At 43.3% G+C, this 25,682-nt stretch overlaps 1 protein-coding gene across 2 annotated transcripts in view; it reads right to left on the reverse strand.

The window, feature by feature from the left end:
- Positions 1-25,682, reverse strand: part of SAFB (scaffold attachment factor B) — a 34,201-nt gene that overhangs the window by 7,711 nt on the left and 808 nt on the right. For both annotated transcript variants that reach the window (XM_059918690.1, XM_059918689.1), the window contains exons 2-14: positions 22,969-23,053; positions 13,223-13,287; positions 12,931-13,141; positions 10,144-10,202; positions 7,552-7,579; positions 6,099-6,609; positions 5,626-5,675; positions 4,732-4,826; positions 2,786-2,935; positions 2,626-2,708; positions 2,172-2,311; positions 1,927-2,015; positions 229-335 (exon numbers count right to left, since the gene is read on the reverse strand). In XM_059918690.1, coding sequence (XP_059774673.1) covers positions 229-335; positions 1,927-2,015; positions 2,172-2,311; positions 2,626-2,708; positions 2,786-2,935; positions 4,732-4,826; positions 5,626-5,675; positions 6,099-6,609; positions 7,552-7,579; positions 10,144-10,202; positions 12,931-13,141; positions 13,223-13,287; positions 22,969-23,053 — 1,673 coding nt within the window. The remainder of the gene's footprint in view (positions 1-228; positions 336-1,926; positions 2,016-2,171; positions 2,312-2,625; positions 2,709-2,785; positions 2,936-4,731; positions 4,827-5,625; positions 5,676-6,098; positions 6,610-7,551; positions 7,580-10,143; positions 10,203-12,930; positions 13,142-13,222; positions 13,288-22,968; positions 23,054-25,682) is intronic.

The raw sequence follows: 25,682 nt of genomic DNA on the forward strand, positions 1-25,682 counted from the left end.
CCTTTGCTACCTCCCAGAATCTTCAAAATAGCTGCCTGAGAAAACAGTTTGAAAAAAGTCACAGAAGAAAGCCAGTGCACAGGAAGTCTGTGAACTAAAAGCCAAAGGAGCAGAGGTTTAAAGCAATATTCCACCCACAGGGGACTCGGAAAATACCCTCCCAGGACAGAGTTACCACCAGTCAACGGCAACACCCAAACCAGCCCACATTCCTGGATTCTGACTCACCTGCGGGACTCTGAGTCTCGTGACTTCCTCGACTCTTTGACTTTATCAAAGGACACAACAGACCGCTTCTCCCTGCTGGCTGATTTGCGATCCTGGCTCTTGGAAACCTGGTTCACCAAGAAACATTGAAAAGTTAAGGTAGAAACAACAACAGGAGAATTAGGTGTGTCCAGGTCCAAGCATCCAAGATCAGAAGTGAAGATTAACGTTTAACGAAACAATCAGATAACAAAGCCTTCTCTCCTAAGAAACTTCATGTTTGCTTATCGTAATTCAGAGTCACAGACTGTCATTACCATTTAATGCTAAAATATGACTCATCGAGTACTTTCACTAGTCAAAATGGAAATGAGTATCTTACCAGAAACTTTTTGTAAGATAAAAAAGTATTTTTTTTTTCACTTTGTCTTTTGCGTCCAAAACACATTCTTTAATATTAAACATGCGGCGATGCCCAATTGAGGCTATTTCTGGTATGTTTGAGGATTCCTTATTTGTGCCGACTGCATTATTTTTTGAGATCTACCCGCCTCAGCCCTCAAATTCACACTTCCAATTTGCCATTCTACATCATTTATTATAAAGTAAGGGGAAAACGCTCTAACACAGTAAAATATTTGCACAAACACAGGCGGACTGAAATGTCATAATAGAAATGTCAGCTTGCAACTGGTCCACAACATTCAAAAGCTTCAACGGTTTATCTTCTGGGCAGCACAGGTTAACATGGCAGGCCTGAGGCTGGTGTTAGAGAACTTGGCATTCAGAGTGTCCCTAGTCAAGAGTAAAACTGGCAAAGGTGGTTCACTGTGCCCAGACCATGCAAATGATGGTTTGTGCTGAAAACCTGCTCTCCTTCGGTACTTGCCTGGAGAGGGGACTATGTGACCAGCCCCAGTAAAAACCCTGGGAGCTGAGGCTCCAACGGGCTTCCCTGGGCAGAAGTATCACCCTCAAGCGGCTGCACTGTCGCTGTTGCGGGAGCCAACACGGGAGGGAGAACACAAAGGAGCCGGCAGGGTCCCCTCCAGACTCCCCCCACCTGTCTTTCCCCGCCTGCCCGGCTGTGTATCCTCTCTGCATCACTGAAGCCAATCTTGACCGTGACTACAACTATGTGCCGAGTCCAGGGGGCCCCCCAGTGGATCTCAGAATGTGGGTAGCCTTGGGGACCTGGACCCACATCCATCAAAGTTGTAAGCCTGTCAAAAGTTGAACGTATGTATATCAACAGCTACCCATGACCCCAGTGGCAGGCAGAGTGAAGTGGTAAGAACCTAAGACTGGCACTTTGTGGATTCCGTGTTCTGTGGAGTATCTGCAAGGAGTCAGAGTAAGGACTGGCTGTAAAGGCGGGCCGGAAGGCTGCCTGGGTCACACGGGGGTTTGGGAATGCACAATGGAGAGCTGCTCAAACTTCCAGGCTGGCAAGGAAAATGGACTACTGTACCCTGATTCAGGCAAACAAAGCCAACCACTCCCATAATTGAATTTGAAAATTAGTTATAAAAAACCAAAAAGCAACAATTCTTATCATACAAACTACGAAGCAAAGCTTATAAACTTTCCCATTTTTGAAGTTCAAAAAAACCTACATTTTGGAATGGCTGACAACTTTTCTCAAGCTCAAGAATCCCCTAAAACACACATAGGAATGTCAGAGGAAATAAATACCCCAGGTGGGAAAGGAACACTCACTCTGTCCTTGGATCCTGATGTTTTGACACTGATAACAGGTACACCTTTAGATTTATCCATCACCACGGTCCGCTCAGTTCCTCGACTTCCTACAGGAAGAAAGGAGCAAGATAAGAAGCGGCACCTCCAAATGAGGAACAACACTCAACTCCATAGAAAACAAATGTAGTTTTGTGTTGCCAACTAACCACACCAACCAGGAACAGAACACAAGGTGAAATCTCCCATACCCATCGGTCAGCTACCTGATTTTGTGGTTCGAGATCGTTCTGAAGGGCCAGGTTTCTGATCATCCTGATCTTTGCTCTTTTCTCCACTTCCATCTTCACCCTTTTTAGCATCATCTTTTCTGTCGGGCTTCTCTTCTCTCTTAATGTTTGCAGATCTAAAAATAACACCCCAGACACAAGTGGGTGAGAAGAGATATTGAGGGAAAAAGCCAGCGACGATGACAGGACTCTCGCCATGAGCACCAAGTGATGAGGAGGCTGCCTCTAAGGCATCAACAGGATGGAGAACAAGGAGCCTGGAGAGGGACTGGAGTCATCTCCCAGGACTGGGGGTGAAACCGTCCTCAACGAATGCAGAAAAGTAAAGGGGGCGAGGGCCTCACAGCCTTCCCCATCCGTGGAAAACGTGAAGGACATGAAATGAAGAAAAGGGTCACCTTGGCCACAATCCCCTCGGGAAGAGTAATACCTGTCAGCATTGCTAGACTTCTCTTTTTTCCCCTCCCCTTCTCTTTTGTCAGAAGTTTTCTTCCCAGCAGGTTCATTTTTTGCCTGAAAAAGAGAATCAGGTGGAAGTATTACCTTATTTCCTAACATGGTCACATCCCGGGAAGAAAATAGCCCCTTACTTTTTCCACTGAGATCATCTTCCCGTGGAGCTCTGTTTTGTGCAGGTGGTTAATGCATTTTGTGGCCTCTTCTGCCGTGGACATTGTAACAAAGCCGTAGCAGCGAGCTCCAGGACTCCGGGCATTGGTCACAACCTTGGCGCCCACCACCTTGAAGGAAAGCACACAAATATGGCTTGGACACGAAGCCCCCCCACAGACCCCGACACTGCGGTCCACGCTGCTTCCCTCTGACCCACCCCACGTCCTGCTCCCCCCCGCCCCCCACCAGAGACACTGAGAACAGGTGGACGACAAGTAGCAGGTAAAGGCTGGGGAGGGTAATGCTATTGTCTGGCTGCTCCGACTCCATCCTGCCTGTTCCTCTAGGGCACCAGGATGACAGCGTGGAGGAGAAAGTGAAGCAGAAGGCAGAGTCCTGCCAGCATGCCGTTAACACTATGTAAAATTTGTAAAGAAATGTTTCTGAACATGCAGTCATCTACGTGGCCAGTGAAGTAGGAAGACACATCTACAGAAGGAGAGCGACAGGACAGGTTTATAAAGAGCGCTCTGTAATGCAGAGCCCATCCTACTACTAACAAAACAAAATTCAAGGAGATGTTTCAGGCACTACAGATACATCCTTACATGCTATTTAACTCTCCCAACAACCTCAGTAAGCTGAAGTTAGGGACAGCCTTTTACGGCAGAAGGCACCACGGCTCAGGAGAGGTCCCAGCGGAACCAGTGGCCATGGCCGGTATTCATTCTCATTGTGCCACGTGGAGCCTTACCCCCAAAGGAAGGTTTCAGAGTGGTCTGGTCCCTGATTCGAGCCAGCAATGAACCCAAGACACTGCAGGCTCCAGGCTGACACTTCCCTGCTGAGAGCAGCCATCTGCTTTGAGGGCCAAAGCAGAATCAAGAAAAGGGTCCCACCTTGTATTACTGAGGCCCAGGGAGTCATGAGTTATTCTGAGAAACGTGTCAAGTTTAGTTTTCCTTGTTAGTTCCTGAACGTCAACAACCAAGGTAAATGACGTTGGTTTTCTCTGTTATCATTGCTGAACCCTTACTACGAACATGAGCCTGTGCTAAGTCTCACTTGGCCAAGACTGACTGAGAGACAAGGAGGCACAGGTGCAGCAGTTTATCTGGAGGTGAGTTCGGGAAGCATGGGGAGGAAGGGGGAGAGGGAGGGGGAGAAAGAGGAGGGACTAAAGGCAACACACGGGGGACTGCAGTTGGCACCCAGATGGGGAGGTGGCCCACCTGGGCGTCATGGCCACCCTTGCTGGGCTGAGCACGGAGGGAGACAGGCAGGGGTGGCAGAGAAGAGGGGGCCAGAGCTACCTAGCTGGGGGTGAAAGCACGTGGGCAGAGGCAGGGCACCAGCAGCTCTGCTCCAGTTACACCCGCCATCATAAGGAGACAACGACTTTGAGGGCCCCCAGGTGACGAGATGAGGTTCACACGGGAGAGGCGACATGCCCCGGCCACACAACTCTGAGCGGCAGAGCTGGGGCCCACAGCTGCCCACACCGGCCTGGCTCCAGAGATCTTGTTCGTAACCATATCTACAGCTTCACTCGTGTTCCGTAATCACCACCATCTCACGAAAATGCTACCAGCACCTTCCCACCCTGCCCTCTGGTCCACCCTCCACAGCCCTCCCTGGGTTTAAGGCCTAAAGCCAGAGAAATTGATTCAGGAAGCTATCAAGTCGTGTGGTGGCTTGGGGGCCGGGGAAAGGTGAGAAATACAAAGTGGATGTGGGCTCTGGGAGATCCCACTGGGCTTGCATCTCTCCCCGTAGGGGCGGTGGACCCGCCACGAGCAATGTGAGCAAATGTGAGGTCAAAGAGCAGCATGCACAGTCACTCAAAGTCCTCACTGCGTGGGGACAATAATCTGCACGTAGAAGCCATACTGCATGGGCTTAAAAATCTCATCCCCGGTCTTACCTTCCCATACTTGCTGAAAAGATTCTTCAAATCTGTAGCTCTGGTGGTAGAAGAAAGTCCACTAACCCAGAAATTCCTACCACAACTGCTACGACCTATCACAAAAAAAGTTCAGGTCAAAAACATGACACCAACAAAATCCTGAGTCTTAAAAAAGCTTAAAATCATTCCAAACCAGACACTTTCCCTACTTGTCCCAGATGCCAGCAGTACCCAAAGCCAGCTGGGGTGTGGGGCCCCGCCCACTGTCCTTACACAAGCTCTGGAGCTGCGCACTAGGCAGATGGGACCACTGGCAACGCCATTTACTATGGCGAGTCGGGGGCTGTTCAGCCCGTGGGAGAGTCCCTTAGCTACCAAATGGCATCACCCAATCCAGTGAGGCGACTTTGGAATGTAAGACAGGTGGTATCAGTGTAGAACCACAGAGCACAACCTACCCCTGGTTTTTGTTCTTATTAGAACACTGATTAAGGAGGAATCTGGACCAGCAAAACTGCTTCTCAATCAGTGGATCAATAAAGGGCTCTGGTGTTGATAAATCTGCAATACCAGGGAAACTGCTCCCCACCGCCCCAAGGTATCTGAAACTCGAAGCATTTTCTCCATCTGCAAGTGTCACCGTGGTTAAGGAGGTTGCAAATCAGAGGGTCAGTCAGGACAGAGGAGCTCAAAGCCCTCTGGCAAAATCAAGCATGAGCATCAAATCGATGTGTCAACTCTGCCCTGCAACCCAGAACCTGCAGTGAGGAGCAGGGGACAGAGTGGAGAAAAGGCTTTGAGACGGGCTCACAGGCACATGTGAGGCAGAAATGGGTGTGGACAGCCCAGAACCAAACACCCGCCACCATGGGGGCCAAACATGCTCTTGGGGATGATGCCACGCTGACCTACCCTTTTCCTCTTTGGAAAGCCTTTTGGTATCCAAGTCATCTTCGACAGAACTAGAGACAAAAGACAATGTCACTCCAGAAGGAAGAAGCAGACAGGAAACAAACTCAAAATTATAAAATACGTGCTGAGGTTGCATACCTACCCGAAATTTAGTTCTGAAAAAATGATACCCCGACAAACGTGTATTGGAAATCTGACCTAACCATAAGATTTCAGACCCACAGGAGTTAATTAATTCTGCTGGGCTAAAGATAATTAGGAAGAATTAAAGAAAACAACCATGATAGGTTGAGAAAAGAAAAAAGATTATGTAATCAGCTTAAAATAAACAAAGAGAAATAAAACATTCTTTAGAAGTAAACTACAATTGCATCAGTCTGGCTGGCCAATTGCAGAAACAACAGCTTATGTGTGTCATTAAACGACCAATGAAAAGGAGATAGCGTCTGGTCTAAAACTGAGAAAAAACAAACCTCATTTTCTGATCAGCGCCCTCACTGGCTGAGGACTCTTTAGGAGCCGGAGGGACTTCATTACAAGCTTCAAAAGCAAACTTCTTCACGTCTTCTTTGCTATCCCTGGGGTCTGGGCTTGAGGCTTCCGGGGGCGCTTCCGAGGCCTCCTCGCTACAGGCTTCCGTGTGCTCTGAGGCTTTACTACTCTGCTCAACTGGCTTCTCTAGCCCTACAGGCTCACAGTCCGTCCTCTCGCCATCGCCTGTCTGCTCCACGGGCTCCCTTTTCACTACCGCTAACAGGGTGTCTGCCTTGCTCGACTGAGCTTGTGCTGTTGACTCGCTGGCCAAATCTAAATCACCCTCCTCCGGATGGGCGCTGTCAAAAAGGTCCTCTTCCTCCGCAAGCTTTCTGTCTGGCCCCACGCTACTTGTTTCCTGTGCAAATGGCTGCTCCAGCTCGGAACCTTCTTCTTTTACTGGCTCAGATTTACAAGTTTCCCCCAAAATGTCGAGTATTTTCTCATTTTCTACGGATTTAACAGGAATAGAATGGCACAAGGTTTAATTACCAGGGAAATAAAGCAATCACAAATGTGGAACTGGCACGGCTGCCACACTAACACGAAGAGAACTGCTAGCTACACAGAGATTGGAAAACCCGCGGGTACACAAAGTTACACTGGTTACACTACCTGCGCTCCAACCGCCTGCGAGAGCAAGCCTCTACGCTACATGGAAGAGAAAAGCATCCCAGAGATTTAACCCCCATAACCTTCTGGCTGATTCTTGACAGTCTTCATTCTGTCGTCGTTTATATATGACTCTTCCAAATTTAGCTTCCAAAGTCCAAGTTGCTTAACTGAATGTATCACCATTCACTGAACAGCTCAATTTCCAAATTTCTTTGAATTTCTTTTAACAGAACAGTCCAACATGAAAACCAGAATCTCTTCCATCGGTGCTCTGAGATATTTGCAGTCCAGAAAGTGAACAGTTATTTGTTTGGAATTCTCATGAAGAAACTCTTTCCTCTTCTGGAATCCAGTTACGTCTCAATGTTTTAAACCGTATCTCCCTACCACTGCCTGCACTGCCTGAATTAAAAACCACAAAGTTAAGATACTGCCCAATATCACAAGATCTGTTCTGTGGGGTACAGAGGTATTTGCTCTCGAGAGGCATGCAAACTCTCTCTACATAAGTTTAAGTGCCGTGTACATTTAAAAAGGCATGAGACAGTTTCATCTCACCAATACATTTTGCGAAATGAGAAGTCAGCCACTTTCACAGATCTGGTGATATGGCTGGGTTTCCAATCTCTATGATCCTGGTATGTTCTGGATCGTAAACCTTTAGAACAATGTATACTACAGTAAGGTAACTTTTTAAAATTAAAGAATTCAAATTAGAGAAGGTGGAAAACTAGAATGGTTCCAAACCCCGCTGCTAAGTTTTTCATTTAACAGTACCTGGCTCCAAGGATGGCTCTTCAATTTCCTGCAACAAAAAATATAAATAAGATTGTGCCAGATGGATGAAACCTAGAATTTATTTACACCAAAAACTATAATAACTAAGAAGGGAATTTTAAAACCACAGACAAGGGACCTCACAAATGCAACAGGTGGAGAACCTGCTTGTTCTGGGCAAGAGCCCACACAGCTGGCATCCCACCCCATTCACCTCAGCCCCAAGCCCCACAGCCCAGGATGCTCTCAAGGGGCCTGGTTTATTACTGTTGTTTGCTTTGCTGCATTTCCCAGTGCCTGGCAACATTATATCACTTTTAATGGTGATGAACCCATCACATGCTTGTCTATCCCTCTAAATTGTCTTAAACACTGCCCTGGAGGGCAGTGTTTTCATTTTTTCTATCTTTAGTGCCTAATAGAATGCCTGACACATATCAGATAATCAATTTTCACTTAATTAATATAGCATTAGTTTCCAAAAATTGAAAAGATCGAGGGAAAGAAGGCACAGGTGGCTTGACCTCTGCTTTTTGCACGGTCATACCACCCCTGCCCACCTGGTCAACTGAGCCCTCTCCAGTGTTACACATGCCTGCTTCTTTATCTCTTCTAACCAACAACCCACCAGGCAGCCCTAATTCCTAAATATCCCTCAAACTCTTCCCAGGAAGCCCTGTCAAGTCACACCATTGTTATTCCTTGCCGACAGGAGCGCTGGTTTTACCACCCCCATTGCCACCTCCCTCTCCAGCAGGGCCATCTGCACCTCACCCCACCCCTGACCAAGTCCTACACATCCCTCGGCATTTAGCTTAGGGGCCACCTTGTCATATAGAGAGGCTGCCCAACTAAAGGAAGGGACTTTCTCTCAATATGTGGTCCCTGACCCCTACGTTCCCTCCGCACAAACTACAATATTCTGGAATTCCAGCCAACGCTGATAAGCACTGTCTAGGTTCCAGGCACAAATTCAAGCACCCTACTATATATATATTAACCAATCATCACACAGCCCTAGCAGGTTGGTACTATTAGTATCATCCTTCTTTTCACAGATTAGGAGACAGGCACAGAGTGGCTGACAAACTTCCTCAAGGACACACAGCAAAGCCAAGATTTAAGCAAAGGCTATGTGACTGAGAGTCTGTTTATCAGTCCAGGCCTCAACTCATCGCTCTGTTTACATAGGAAGGATGGAGACCAACCTTTCTTCTCACGCATCTGACACAGCACAGGTGCTTAGCATATGAGTTACACGGACGTGAATGGTTTGCAACTTCCACTGGGCACTGACCTGCCATTCTGGGGAGCCCTAGGAAACTGTTCACTTTCTTAATAGTTTCATTTATTTGTAATCAATTCTTTTTCATTTCATGCTGGGAATTAAAGATTCTACACTGAAGGAAACAATCATTTTAGGCAGAACAATTCTCTCCTAACTTTCCCTAGAGAGAAACGCGTATGTTTCTATTTGTCGCTGAGAGGAGCTATACGTAAGCGTCTGGTTAGGATAATATATACAGGAGTCTTTGACCTACAGAGACACTCAAGAAAATGACAAGACCCGCTCCGTCTTTCCCTTCTGAGTCAGGAACAGGCTGTGTCACTTTGCAGCTGGAGAGAGACATCAGCCCTAAAGGTGAATTGGGTTTCACCAAGTTTCCCTGAGATTTGCACCCTCCTCAAGGCCGGGGTTCTGGCTCGGTAATAACAAACCTTGCCCCTGCCTGGCAGAAGCAAATGAAGATCTTGTCTGAAAGGTGATTTCCAATTAAGCAGCATAGGTGACATTATTAAAACAAACAAAACACAAGGACTGGCATAAGCTGACTGGCAGTCAGCTTACTTATGACTGGCTTAAGTATTTTCATTTCCTCACAAAACTTTCTACTGAAAATCAGCTACCCAGCTTTATTCCAACAGTTTACATCTACAGGCTGGCAGAAAAAGGAAAAGGAAACTCAAGACCCACCTTTATGCAAACCATACCTGAAAGTTAGGCCACATCTCATTTGTTCTCATCTAAGATTTAACTTCTACACAGATGGTAGTCAAACAGCCAAGATGACACAGTCATCAAAAGAAATCTGTGTACTTTCTGAGAAAAACTTCCCAAAGGCAGAACCAGAACCCCTGAGAATCCATCTTTCTTCCCAGCTGTGAGGTCAGCGCTCTGGTCACCCCCTTGCATCCTCATCCGTGCCCCATTCGTCTCTCCTGAGGAGGGGGTGTCCCCCTTGCTGTCTCATGTCTCATCTAATAGTCTTTCTGCAGAGGATGCCATCCAGAACAGACCCGACAGGCTGCCCTTCTCCCACGAATCAAATTAACAAGAACCCCGCAAACACACCCTCCTCTCAGCTGCAGGGACGCCACAGTGCTTGGAAGGGAAGCCAAGACGATGATCCCTTTTCAATAGGCATGTTATATTAGGGGAAAGTGGAAAGCAAAACCCCCTCTACAAAAGCCAACAAAGGAAATAAACTTTGCAATGACTTTTAGTTGGGACTGCCATACAATACTGGAAGTGGTTTCGAGAGACTGGTCTAATGTTTGATTCTAAAATTATTGAGACATACAACAATTTACCTGTAATATAGTGAAGTCAGATGATGAAGTATCTAAATTGTTTATAGTTTCTTTGTCCTCTACCTGTAAAATAAATGGAGAATAAAATTTATTACATCAATAATAAGGTAACATAATGGTACATCCGTACAGTGAAAAGCTACAGCCATGAAAAGTCACTTAAGATGAAATTCTAAACACAGTGCAGGAATCAAAACAGCATTATATTGTGATTCCACCTCGAATGAAAGAAATGTACATAAACATATACCTGTAGACAGACTAGGAGACCCACTAAAATGGTATCAGTTTGGGTTTCAAGATGCAAGCCAAACAAAGAAAAACAAAAGTCTAAGTTAAGCAAAAAAAAAGTACACCTGGGCAGTACATGGGCTCTCCTGGTAGACTGGACCACCAGGTTTGGGGCTGTTCTTCCAGGAACAGCATCCAGAGTCACGCTGCAGAGTGGGCTCTTGGATTTCCATGGCCACCACAGCTTGCCGAGCCTGGACGCTACTGCTGCTGGGACTGCTGCTGCTAGGGCGGCTACTGCCCACATGGGAAGGGCTTCTCCGGGAACCCTGCCACTCAGCACCATCAACTTCCAAACTGAGTGTGGGGACAGGAGCATAGGACTGGCAAAGCCCAGGTGACCCATCACTGCCCCACCTGCAGGGGAAGAATAACTGGTATGTTGAGCTTCTACTCTATGAGGTGGGCTCTGTCCATAAGGCAAGGGATTCCCCAGATATAGAAAGGGGGTTCATAAAATCATTGTTGTGTGACCTAACATAATTTAGATTGTTTGTTATAAAGCCCTGAATGTTGGTTTATTTTTGGGAGGGGGGAAATAGTTTCAAAATATTTTATAATTAGCATGTATTGTTATTACCTTTACTTGACTACGAAACCACCTTGCACCACTCCTTCCCTCCCCTGACACAGCCATCTCAAGACATTCTACACAGGCTCACAAGAGCATGGGCACACACGCATGTGAAAGACCATCTCCCCTTTCTCTGTCTCCATGATTAGTAGCACATTATTCTGTTCCCTGCCTTACTTTTGCTGCCATCTTGGAGATTATTCTAGTTCATATAAATAAGCTTAGTTCACTGAGATGGTATATAGAAGTAGTAACTGTATTACTGGAAGGAGTAATAAATGTTATGGTAACAGTAGCAATAACCCTACTGCCGTCTGCTATACAATAGGTGCTGCTCTAAGCCGGGGTCAAGGGCCAGATAGTGAGTATTTTAGGCTTTGTAGGCCAGACGGTCTCTGTCATGACTATTCTACTCTGCTGTTGTATCAAGAAATCAGCCACAGACAACTGTCACAAATAGGTGTGGCTGTGTTCCAATAAATCTTTGGCCAGCTTGATGACTTTTGCTCTAAATTAGCGATAAGCATTCATCTATTTAGTCCTCCTCAAACCTACTATTTTTGCAAATGAGGCCCAAAAAGATTAAGTAAATTAGCCAAGGTCACACAGCAAGTTAAGTGGCAGACCTCTAGTCAATGCTGTTAACTCTTAAACAACTGCTTCCACTAAACCATGGTTATTTAACCATTACTGATAGACATTTAGGCATTTCCAGGCTTTTGTTACTGAATATATTATTTTCTAATCACAGGGAATAAAACAGCCTTAAGGAAAAGCAGTCAATAAGGAAGGGTTTCACTGCTCTCGTGTTTCTGGTACTCCTTTTTAGGAAGCCAGTGAATGAGACTCATTAAAAGATGAAACAATTGCATACCCTATCTGTGTCAAAATGACTCAATCATTTCTCAAACCGCCCCCCCGCTTTTCAAAGATGACAATCTGCTACCTCTAAGGGTATTGAGGATCAGTTCCAAAAGAAAATGCAAACACATTCCAAGGAATGGCATGGGTGGACCAGCAGAGAACAGAGCTTCCTTCCCCAGGGAGTACTGGAGTACTTGGGAGACACTCCACAAGAGATGTGAGGAGGACTATGAAAACCAGGTGTCTCCTAGGTCCTAACACCAAGCCCTAGGAATTCCTACAAAGACGCCTCATGGCTTCTATTTTTCATTGCCTCTTCTGGCTACCTGAGAAACGTTCATCCTCACGGAAATGACACAATCCAGTAAATTTAACAGCACTGAGATAATGTGGTGTATGAGTTAAGTACATGGACTCTGGAATTAGCCTGGTCTTAATTCTTATTCTCATATGACCTATATATTGCCTGGAGATATTTCTTTACCTTTTTACTCCCCAATTTCCCCAACTGGAAAATGGGCATAACAGCATCTATATATCACACAGTTGTTGAAAGGATTAAAGGAAATGCCTAATGTCTGGTAGACAAAGTTCAATAAATAATGCCCACCATAATTGCATCTAACAAGAAAAAAAGCTAAGGCTTTAAAGACAACATCAAAGTTAGTGTTAAAGATTGACTAGGCGAGTACCAATTGGTTGACAGCAAAAGACCAACTTTCAACCTCCGTTTTGGTATTTTCAAGGCATCCCAGGTGTTACACCACAGACCAATCTCCTATAATAAACAGGAAGATCTACAATAGTATCCTCAAAAGGCTTAACACTGCATGATACAAATGGAGAGCATATACTCGCGTTCCTCACAAGACACCATTTTTCAATGAAGCAAAGTGTGTTTTTCAGACTCATCTGATTTTTACATGTGAATGGATTAGCCCCCATTCTACTCAACTGGCATTAAAAGAACTTAACTCCAAATATAAAACTTATCATCTATTAAGCTATTTGAGGAATTATTACGTTTAGGGTACACTGTAGAGACACTGCCGAGTTACCTACAGCATGTTCTTGAAGCGGCTCAGGAAGCTCCTTCATTTCTCCCTCGACTAGCTCTCTACTATCAGACAGGGACTCCGGGAGATTATCAGCATCGTCGTCGTCCACACAATCTGCAACACTTCCATTATCGATTTCTGCTTCATCCAACACACTGATATCCATCATGTCGATGTCCTGCAAGTTCTCCAAAGTGGTCTCAACATCCTCCTGTGACAAAGAAAATGCCACCGTCAGATGACTGTCATGGGTCCACGCACGGAGCTGATGCACTGACAAGGCTGCACATACCTGTCCATCCCCAGAATTTTCCTCTAGCCCGTTATCTTCCACACCCTCTTCTTCTGGTTTGCGCCCTGGAGGAATAATTTACAGCATGAGATCATTGATATGCACTTTCCAGATGTGACAACTTTCACTTTTATAGGCCCTAAGCACTACAGAAATAAGACAACCTAAAACACCCATGGCACTTCTCCATTTAGGAACACCATAATCCAGGAATGGTAAGGCCATTCTGCATAAGGCAGCCCCTCTACTACCCCCAAGTAGAAGTGGTTCTGTTCTTATCAACTGGCTGTGGAAGTATGAGGAGCCTGAAATGGATTCTTAAGGTGGAGGTAGACTAGACCTTTTCCAGGCCTGCCCTTCTTGTTAAGTGGCTTTGGTTATGGGGAGAAGAGTATCTTATACAAATGTGCTGCTTTGGGGACTTCCTTAGCGGTCCAGTGGTTAGGATTCCGCACTTTCACTGCCCACGGCCTGGGTTCAATCCCTGGTCGGGGAACTAAGACCCCGCAAGCTGCGTGCTGTGGCAAAAAGAAAAAAAGAAAAAGAAAATGAAAAAAAAAGGGGGGGGGGGAGAAAAAGTGCTGCTTAAAAAAAAAAAAAATCTATCTATTTACATGGCTGTGTTGGGTCTCAGTTGCAGCACGCGGGATCTTCGTTGCTGCGTGTAGGACCTTCGTTGCGGCACGTGGGATCTTTAGCTGCGGCAGGAGCTAGTTCCCTGACCAGGGATCGAACCCGGGCCGCCTGCATTGGGAGCGTGGAGTCTTAGCCACTGGACCACGAGGGAAGTCCCTGTGCTGCTTTTTAGTTAAGGAATGTGGAACATGTTTTCCCACAGAGACAATGACATAAAAGGAAAACATAAAAAAGCAAAAAGAAAGTAAAAGCCTTTCACAATTTTACCATCTAGAGTTAGCCCTCGAGCTATCATACAGTGGCACGTATCGATAGATATCCTCCCATACTGTGCTATGTATATACATGTACTTCGCTTTTAAAAATGGCACCGTACTGCTATTTTATAATCTTTTCATTTAATGTATTGTTAACATCTTTCTATACTTTCATAGCATTATATGGAGACACCGTCATTGACGTAAGTAATACCTATGGATGGAGATTTAAGAAAATGCTTATAAAATGAACATTCTGGTAATTCTTTTTTTGCATCCAGGTAATTGTCGTATTAGAACATATTTCTATAAATGGCATAGTTGGACAAAGAGTATGTACATTTTAAAGTCTTTTTAAAAAAGAAACACCCCATATATTATCGTGATACCCCAGAGGAAGAGTATTACAATCCATAGTTCCATTAACAGTGAATCAAAGTACCAATTTTTCTGAATCTTTGTTAAAATCAGCTATTTCTTTACCCATGCCAATGTGCTAGGCAAAAAAGGAATACTTGTTTTAACCTGAATTTATCTGATCACTGCTTAGGTTGCATTTTTTGGTCAATCATTTGCACATTTGTAAAAATTTCTCATTTATACCCTTTCCCCAATTAAAAAACCTCTGTTCCATTTCTCCTCATTTTTAATTTGCATGTCATATACACAACACATTTTCTCCCAGTTCTTCACCAATCTTTTAGTTTTGTTTTTGGGTTCTGGGTAAATTTTACTTTCATGCAGCCAAAGCTATTAATCGGTTTTTATGTGTAAATGGTTTTTACCTTCATGTTTAGAAGCCCAGTTCCACACCAAGACAACACAAATATTCACCTATATTTAGTTCTTTTCCGATTTCATTTTAACATTTGATTCTTTCACTTTCCTGCTGAGTAAGACTATTTTACAAATGCCTGTTCCATCTGGAAACTGATTTCCCAACACCATTTACTAATCTTTCCCCCCCACTGATCTGAAACGTTGGTCTATGGAAAGAGGTGCTCATCAGCCACCTGTCCTTAGCTGCACAACCTCAGGAGGACTCACTTCCTGCGACGCCTATTTCCCCAAAGCAAAGATCAATTTCTTAAGACTACTAAGTGTTCCTCAAGTAATATAAAAGAACTAGACATTAATTTGCCTATATTTAATGATTAATCTCGTAAGTCTATATAGAATCTGTGTGTGCGGGGAGCTCAACCCTAATCATTTATACCATCATTCAGACGTTAAAAAAACCTCTCTCAAGGATGAGAATTTTCTTATAACATGTGTTACTTGATTCTTCCACATTCTAATTTCACTCATGTTCTCAGGAACATCTTATTTAGGAACACAGGGAATTGTGACACTAATACTAGAATGCAATACATTACGTGCAAGTAGCCTTGGCGGCTGACTGGGAACCCCAATACCATTTTATAATATTCCTATGGCAAAACATGCCTTGAGCTTCAAAAATGTCTGGAACTCAACCCAGTGGTCTTTGTAAATATGCCAGGAAGATACACCAGCAACGTTTCCACAGACTTACTGTATTTGATAAAGCTGGTTACCATTCTAGAACATGCACATTGGTTTTTGCCCAATTCCACTGAATTACTACTAGGAAAAAATCTAAGTAGACTACCACAAACTTGCCACCCTTTATACTGTCTTTCTCCCTTTCACAAGAAAGGCAGCAGGTTTTCATCAGGCAGACTCAGATCTCACGACCTACTGTTCTCCTGAGCAGTAAGCACAGGTACACTGCAGCTCAAATCCCTTCCACGGGAGAACTCTCCCAGCTAAATGACCTGACCAGAAATGTCAAGAGACTATGCAGTTCTAAGAACGTTTAGTCTTCAATATAGAAAGCACAGCCCTACTGGGATGCTTATCAACAATCGCCTACTTTGGGGGGAAGTAGGTTTGGGGAAAGACACCCTACTTTCCAAAGATGAAAAACAGTGTGTCTAAACGAATCCAAAATTAACGTGAATGAAAAATATTACTCTTGCAAAAACTAAAGCAACTGTTTTTGGTACTAAGGGAAAAGGTACCCCTCAAAGCCTTCTTCCTCAGAGTAAAACGCCTCCAATGTTCGCAGTCTCCAAACTACAGGCCTCGCTCAGCGCTTGTCTCCATAACCTGCTCCCAGCCCCCTCGCCTGGGATTCCAGTTTCTTCTCCCTGCTAAGCTTCTGCTTCGGCAATTACGTCCAACTCACCTGTTAGACCACCTCCCTGGACTTCTGCTGGGATATCCCCCCAGTATCCCGTGTGGCCTGCTGCATGTGGAAAGGTCAACATTTTTTATAATTTGCTTGATTACATAAATACATCCACACAATTACACAAATACACTCATTAAAAGATTCACACCATTGGGACGTCCTTGGTGGCGCAGTGGTTAAGAATCCGCCTGCCAATGCAGGGGACATGGGTTCGAGCCCTGGTCCGGGAAGATCCCACATACCGTGGAGCAGCTAAGCCCGTGCGCCACAACTGCTGAGCCTGTGTGCTACAACTACTGAAGCCCGCGTGCCTAGAGCCTGCGCTCTGAAATGAGAAGCCACTGCAATGTGAAGGCTGCGCACCACAACGAAGAGTAGCCCCTGCTCGATGCAACTAGAAAAAGCCCGTGCGCAGCAACGAAGACCCAACGCAGCCAAAAATACATAAAATAAATAAATTTAAAAGATTCACACCATTTATTAATAAAAGATCCACCCTCATAAATACATGAAAAAAGCTACTCTCCCTTCTCCCCATTGCACTTCTAAGAGGTAACCATTGTTACCAGCTTGGTGGTCCTTCAAAACATTTTCTTGGGGATTTACACACATATATCATTCAAATGGAAATAAACTTGTTATGTAATAGAACCATATTGTATATACATTCTGTAACTTGCTTTTGTTACTCAATAAAGGCCTTGGAATATTTTCTTGTGCTATATATTGACTCACTTCCATCTTTTATTCCATATTATGGAGTTCCTTAGTTTAGTTAACCTCCCAAAGCAGCTTTATTAATTTACCATCTCCAACAACTACCGATTTCCTCACACCCTCGCCAATGTGGGATATTGAGAATTGTGTAAATTTTTACCAGTGTAACAGGCAAAAATGATATCTCGTTATTTTTATTTGCTTTCCTTCAATTACCAGCAAGGGAATTTTTTTTTCTTGTATATAGGCCTTGTTTGTGTTTTCTTTCATCTGTGAACTGCCTATTCATAATCTCTGTTGTTCTTTGTCAACTGGATTGTCTATTTTATTAATTTGTAGGAATATTTAATGCTTTCTGGATGCTTACATGCTGTAATATTTTCTCCCAGTTGTTGTATCTTACTTATGGTATCTTTTATTAAACTTAAAATTTTCAAGTAGCCAAATTTATTTTTCTTTATAGTTTCTTTTTTTTAAGTCTCATTTCAGGCCTTCCTTACCACTATATTACAAAAATACTATTCTAGTTGGAATTTCTATTTTGCATAGAAGAAGGTAATACAGCTTTTCCCTACCACCAGATAGCCGACTGTTCCAACATTGTTTACTGAAAAATCCTTAGTGCTTCCTTTATAATGAACGAATCCTTAAACTCCCCACTCTGTTTCAATATCTTACCGTTAAAATGAGAGCAAGTATGCAACACTGTTTTTCAATTTTAGTTATTCTTGTGTATTTTCTTTTTGATTAATTTTAGAACAGACAAATCTCAAAGTTTCTTTTAGTTTACTCTGGGGGGAATTGAGAACTTTATGATATCAAGCCATCACATCTAGGAAAACCTTCTCAAAATTAGTCATGTCACGCTACTAGAATATTTCCTTTTAGCTTTACTTACTATTTAAGAATAGTATATCTATTTTTAATGGCTTCTGGCAATAACTTAAGTCTTTGACTTGTGGATGATCTATCATTGCCACCTCAAAAACGCAAGAGAATCAAGTGATGAACAATTATAACTAGGTAGTGAGTTTTGCAGGTGCACTGTTCATATTAGCCAGAGCTTTATTTATTTTTTTATGGCCACGCTGTTCAGCTTGCGGGATCTTAGTCCCCCGACCAGGGATCGAACCCCGGCCCCTGGCGGTGAGAGCACAGAGTCCTAACCACTGGACCGCCAGGGAAGTCCCATATTTTTTTTCTCATTTCTTAAGCTGTCATTGGCTTATTTCAGATTGCTTTACCTTTGTTTAATTTCATGAGGCACATTGAGACCAAAAGACCTTACAGACCCAGCACTGGCCAAGGAGTTGACATCCCAGTAGCAAAGAGTACAACAGCACGCTCCACAAAAAGGAAGGAGGGCACCTGGAAGAAATGGCTGATTCCCAGTGTGGGGCAGGGAAAGCAACAGACACTGGAACACTGCCTTGTGCCAGAAAGTAAGTGTTCACAGAATGAAGTGATCCTGTCAAAAAGACACAGGAGCCAGCCTGAAGGACTCTCATTGGGACAATCTGAACATCAAAATAATAATCATAAAGGCTTACTTATCACCTACTGAATAAAATAGGAATCTCTAAGTTCACGATGATAAGTGGGAGAGAAGGGCAAGCTACCTCTTATGGCAGAAAACCAACTACCAGAGATGGAATGACAAATTTAGAAAATCACCATTGGACGAGACCCCGTGGATGCTGACACTAGTGGAGGGTGAAACGGATGTTTATAAGTCTCAAAGTATGTTCCCCATAGATACAATTACAAAGAGTAAAATAGTTAACTTTCCAGTGGAGAAACCCTACCAATACCACCTCAAGTCACTTACACAAATGGTCAGGATGTGCCTCTAGGGAGGTTAACTGAGAAAAATAACACTTCTGGTGGTATTTCTGACAAAAGTGTATAATTTGAACCTAATCATGAGGGGAAAAAAACCAAATCAAACCCAACCAAAAAAACCCAAATTGAAAAACAGGCTTCAAAATAAGTGGTCTGTGCTCTTCAAAAAATGGTAAGGTCACAAATACAAAGAAAGTCTTAGGAACTGTTGCAGATTAAAGGAAACCAAAAAGACGTGACAACTGAAGGCAATGAAAAGACCCTAGATTTTTTCTTCTTTTGAGTTATGAAGAACATTATTGGAACAAACGACTAAATCTAAATAAGGTCTAAGCTTAGATTACAGTATTATATTAACATTAATTTCTTGATTTCGGTAACTACGTACGATTATGTAATGTCCCTGCTTTTAGAAAATACTGCGGTCTCTAGGGGCAAAGGGGCACATACATGCAACTTATTCTCAAATAGTTCAGGGGGGAAAAAAATATATATATAACATTTATTTTATCTCTCTCTCTTTCTCTCTCTCCCTCTCCCCCAACCCTTCTTTCTTTCTCTCTCTCCCCCCCCCACCCCTTCCCTGTCCTGAGAAAGAAAAGGATAAAACAAATGTAATAAAATGCTAACATTTGGGGAATCTGGATGAGGATATATGAGAATTCCTTGTATTATTCTTGCATCTTTTCTAAGTATGAAATTATGTCTCCTAAAAAAAACATATGTTGTACATTCATGTTCAAGTTTTTGTGTGGATCTATGCTTTCATTTATTTTGGCTGAAGACACAGGAGTGGAATAATTGGGTTGTATTTTAGTTGAAGTTTCAATTTTGTAAGTATGTGCCAATTTTTTTCCCCAAATAGCATCATTTTACATACTCTATAGCAATGTATGGGAGTTTGTTTTTCTGTATCTTTGCTATTTTAATAGTTGTTTTCTAGCATTTCTAGTCATTTTAATTTTAATTTCTTTGATAGCGAATGACAAGCATTTTTTGATGTGGTCACTGGCCATTTATTTATATTCTCTTGTGAAGTATCTGTTCAAAATTTTGCCAATTAAAAAGCATTTGATGGTTATTCTAAAAAAAAGAAAGAAATTATGTCAAAAGAAACAAAAACAACCCAGCAACACAGAATCAGGCAATAGCTTAAAAAGCAAACATGCTGACTTTACTTTTCTAGTTAAATTATTTTGCTGATAATTATTTTAAAAGATTCTGCTAAACAAAGTATTGGTGTAAAACTACTTTGGAGGGATGCTGAGATTACTTGAGGTATGCTTTCTAGGATTCTGATTAAAATAATCAGATTTCAAACCATTTTGAGTTTGTTCAAACAGGGCAGATGAAAAAACTCTATTTCAGTTAAAATCATGATAAAATCTAATAAGATGATTGTAAATAATTCAGAACTTATAGACTTGCCCTACCAAATATCAATATGTACTGTAAAACTCCAGAATAGAATCACACCAAGCATAAGAAACCAGACACAAAAGAGTTTGTATTGGGAATTCCCTGGCAGTCCAGTGGTTAGGACTCCATGGTCTCACTGCTGAGGGCCCGGGTTCAATCCCTGGTCAGGGAACTAAGATCCCACAAGCCGTGCGGTGCTGCCAACAAAATAAAAAAATTTGTATTAAATGGGTCTATTTCACTTGAAGCTCTAGAACAGGCAAAACTAATCTATGGTCAAAGTAGTCACGTATTTCCCCCCCTTCGAGGGACAGGCAGGGACGATGACTGGGCAAGGGCACGAGGAGTCTGATAGGAATGTTCCATATTTCGATCCCTACTTATCTCACACCATATGCAAAAATAAACTCCAAAGGAACTCAAAATAAAACCATAAATACCACTCCAAAATGCGGAATGATTTAAAAAATAATAATTTTAAAGCAAAGGACTGCCTTTTAAAATACAACATAAAATCTAGAAACCGTACAGAATAAGTTGACTGCATTGCCTGTGTTAAAGATGGAAACTTTAAAGACCAAAACACCACAAACTAGTTAAGTCAAATGAGAGGCAGGGAAAAAACAATCGTGACATTTTATAGAGAGAGCCCTCAAGAGTCAATAAGACCAGCAACCCAGCAGAAAAATGGGCAAAGGGCATGAAAAGGCAATTCAGAAAATACAGATGGCCAATTATCAGAAACTGTCTAATCTGTGAAGAAATGTAAATGGAAACTTTACCTGTGCAGAAATTCAGATAAATACAATGAAATACTTTTCTTCTATATATAAAACAACATTAAAAAAAGATAATATTCAGCATTAAGTGAGAATTTAAAGAAACTGGCACCCTCTCCCACCCCCTATGTTGCCAGATACTAACCAGTACAGCCTGTTGGAGAGCTATTTGTTAGTAGCTATTTTTAAAATAAAATGCACGTCTTTTGACCCCGGAATTCTACTTTCAATAAGTTAACAAAAACATATTCCTTCAGCAGAGATAGCTCTGGTTCACGTCTGTGCTGGAAACTGGAACAAACCCCAACCGTCTAGTAATAAGACTGATGAGCTCAACTGTGGTACAATCATATGAAGGATGACTACTCAGCTGTTAAAAGAATGAGTTTTTTATTTTCAGCACTATCGAAAAATGTCCTCAACACGCTAAGTGAAAAAAACAAATTAGAGAATATGGTGTGTAGTAGAACCGATTTTTTTAAAGGAAAGACAAAGGCACACAGGTGTGTGCACATCTTTCTGTATTTTTAGATGACTGCAGACGCATAGATAAGTCTGGGAAAATATGCCCACACTTTTAATAACGGGTTGCCTCCTGAATGGAAAGGAATTTCAACACTTTACTTAACGCACATTTGTATTTCCAAAGACCTTAACACAGGCATTTCTTTTTCTGTTAAAAAGAAAAAGAAAGCAAAAAAGGATATCCACAGGCTCTACTTTTTCCCAGTCTATAATTGTCTTTCTCTGTTGATTTTTCAGCACTCTTTGCCTTGGCAAAAACACTGACTTGGGCAAAAGCAAAAATGCTCGATGAACTGTGGACCGCAGAGGTGACTTCATTCCAAAGTGAGGTCACTGACTGCTGTTCTCCCAGAGCCTATATACCACAGAGCATGGCTGATATTGGTGCCTGCCTCTTACACATTTCACAACCAATTCTTCACCACTGACCAGGTAAAAATATTTCGTTTTGTTTTGGGGCCTGAGCAATAAAACCTCCAATTACCAAGAGAACTTTCAGGACAGCCCAAATGCCCAGTTTTAGCTAATTCTTTCTTAAAACAGCAGTTGAATGTCACTGAATTCCATTAGTAACTCAATGAATAAATACTAAGCAAGAAGAAAGATAAGGAAGACGCAGCCTCTGTCCTCAACAATCTGATTGTGACACAAGGCAGAATGAGACATAAGCATTAAAACTCAGGCCATGGCAGCACAGAGGACCTAAGGCGAGAAGACCTGCTGTTGGTGGGATCAGAAGTTGTCTCTTGATGAACTAGGACTTGAATGCAGACAAATGGGGAAGAGGAGTGGGCGGAACATATAAGCTAAGGCCCAGAGAGCCAAGAAAGTAAACCACATGTTTGGGATCTGATTAAAGGTATATGTAACAGAGGAAGGTGGTGGGGGAGGAAGCGGGGAAGGGAAGATTTGGGGCAGACAGTTAGGGTCATTAATGGAATTAATGGAATCTGGCTTTTATGCAGTATGCAGTTTTTGAAAGCAATGTCTGTAAAAGTGACAACTCTGTTTTGGCCAGACAGTATTTAAAAGGGAAGTTATTTTCCACAAGTCAGGTCAATAGGAGACTCAAATAATTCTAAACACTCTCTACTTAAAGAAGGTTAAGAGTCTGGATAAGCAACGGCTGCTGAGAAACCTACAGAGGAAAATAAGTAGAGGTGTAAGTACCTCTTCCATCCTCTGAATGCCCAAGAACCATGGAAACAAAAAGACAGTGGAGGGATCTTGAAAGAAAATGCAAACCTTCATTCAAGGTCCTTCTGATTCACAGGGCAGTCCACAAGCACATTAGCAAAGGAAGTCAGTTCTGAAAAAAGTTCCTAACATTAGCAATGCTTATAAAATCCTCCATACCTTTGCTGGATCTCTTTGATGTCTTCTTATTTCCTTCAGAGGTAATTTCAATTTCATCAGGATTACCCCCCTCATCTTCAATTGCCTAGAGAGAAGGTAAAAAAAGTTCACCCAAAAAGGCAGCACACAGATTTGACTTTCACAGAAGCTTCAGGGTGCTGATCTGCAAAGGGCCTCTCCCCACCTGTTCATTCGTTCTTTCTCTTTCTACGCTGGAGCAAGCAAGGGCTCTGGATTTAGACTGATTCTACCAGATCTTAGCTGTGTGGTCTCAGGCAGGCTTACTTAATCCCTGTGAGTTTGTTTTTCACTCTGGAACAAGGGGCTAATGAAAGTTCTTACCCTGGAAAGCTGTCATGAGAATTCTTATTATCCATGTAAAGCAAGCACTCACCAAACATTAGGGTTATTTTTAACATTATCACCACAATCTGATTGATCCTATTCCTGGGCCCAAAAGAACTCAAAAAAGGGAAAGGCACACTCTCCAGTTACCTATGACTTCACTCAACAATGGGCCGTTCGACCCTCCCTGATCCCCTCTCCACGCCACGCCTGTACTAGGCACCGTCTGTACAGAATACTAACACTCACTGCCTGAGTTCCTGCTGTGTGTGGCACGGTAGGGGATGTGACACGTACTACCTCATCCCTTCACAATCATCTCTGACTCCAGAGGTCTTGCCTTCAACCACTAGGGGGCCTGCTTCATCGGATACAGAATTATAAGGATCTCTTGGCAAGTCCCGCCTCCCCGTCCCAAGAGCCTGTCCTTCACTTGAGCAGCCCCCACTTATGCTCTGCACTGTGCCAGGCACCAAAGAGGCACTCAGGAGAAAAAACAACAAGAACAGAAACAACAACAACAAAACAAACAGGACTGAGCGTGTCAATGCTGATATCCATAGACACTAGGCTTCACGTTTAGGTTTTACTGAAAACCCTGTCTTTACCGGACTCTCAAACTCTGTTTAAACCCATTTCAAATGCTGTTTTATTTGTAAACAGTTTCAGAAGTCTCAAAGATTCTGAGGAGTTTCCTAGCTTGGAAAAGTCTAAATTTAGAATGCAGCGTGGAGGCTCCACACTTAACCTGTACCAGGAACAAAGAAACCTCTCCCTTCTCTCTGAAGCCAGAACCAGAAGGAAGAATTGGAGTTATGCCCTGGCATCAAGGAAAGCACAAACATAAAGTCTTTCACTCTCTTCCTGGAGACAGAAGATTCTGGAACACCATCAGGAGAATACAAAAACTACCCCAGACAGAAGGTGTACCAGTTTGCCCCTCAGTGTGTCTCCTCTCGGTGTAGTGTTCACAGGGTCATCCCTAGGGGGGACTGCAGGCTACGAGTCATCCTTACAGGCCTTGCCAAATTACACTTTGTGTTTTGCCTCCACCTTTCCCTCCTTTGCCCTTCTTAAAAAAAAAACAACTAGATAACGGAAGTATAAGAGAAGAACATCAGTACTTCCAGACTTGCTTGGGCAGGGTAGCAGATGGGTATATATGCTAATGGTATTTATGTATTTTGAGCACATCGCTAAGAAACTGAAAAGAAGGAAAAAGGGATGGGTTTGTCCCCTCAGAGACGTTAGTGATGGAAGATCACACCAGTCTCAACCTCCGCCTGACAGGAATGTTCAATGCCATCCTATCAGCACTGCAGGCTTGTGGACCACCCGGGGGAATAAAGGCTAAAGCCCCCCAATTTGACTTTGTTGACAGGAGGCCCTGTGGCTACCAACAACATGGATCACATGTCCCCGGGTGCCAACCCTCACCCTCCTTGCATCTTCTCCAGGTAAACATCTCGGTGGATGAACCACCTGCCCCATCTGGGTAAAGGAAGTTAGTAACCATAGTGAAAGAAAACAGACTCAAGTTAGAAAGGCCCAACTGACTCAGAGCAAATAACTCACTACTCTCAAGCCTGAGCTTCCTCATCCAAGTAACAGGAAATAATCCTTACTTCCTCTAAACAGCAATTAATAAATAGAACTCTGATCCTCTGTTGTTTGGGAGGCCGCAGGGTGGAGTGAGTGACAAACCGCACTGTCTTGGGGGGTGGGGGATAGGTAACAAGGCTTAGCGATTACACAGGAGAAGTCCCCAGGCAAGAGTCGCTAGGTGGTAAAAAGAAGCCACCGGAACAAGGCAAGCACAGGGGAAGCAGAAGGGCACAAACACTTACTTAACTCCCTGCTTTTCGCACGCATCCCTCAGAACCCTCGAGGCAGGGGGTTAAAACCCCCTGTTTGCAAATACCAAACAGTGGCACAGAGAAAAAAGTGAAACGTGACAGCGGTCGCACCTCGAGCGTTTACATGGGCTAGGCAACACGCCAAGCCCGTTTCATGCCATTTTACTTAATCTTAACGCGAAAATACTATTTTTTTCTTCTACTGGACACAAGAAGAAACAGGCCCAGAAGGGATTAAATGTCTTCCACGCTCAAGATCACGCAGATCTGACAGAGCCTTTAGATCCTCCCCAAGTCTGTTTGTTTCATCTCTGATGGTTATTACAAATAGCACTTTTCCCTCCAGGCTAAATCCCCAAGCCCGTACTGGCAAATCCCTAAGCCGTTTCCCCATCCCCCCCCCCTTGAGTATTCCCTCGATATGGTTACTTTAAAAATTAACCCCCTATTCAAGGCTTCTGGGCCCTAACGGATCAAGAAGCATCTCTCTTCCCAAAGGACGCCCCCGCGGCC

This window comes from Balaenoptera ricei, chromosome 3, assembly GCF_028023285.1.
Source record: "Balaenoptera ricei isolate mBalRic1 chromosome 3, mBalRic1.hap2, whole genome shotgun sequence".
Lineage (NCBI taxonomy): Eukaryota > Metazoa > Chordata > Mammalia > Artiodactyla > Balaenopteridae > Balaenoptera > Balaenoptera ricei.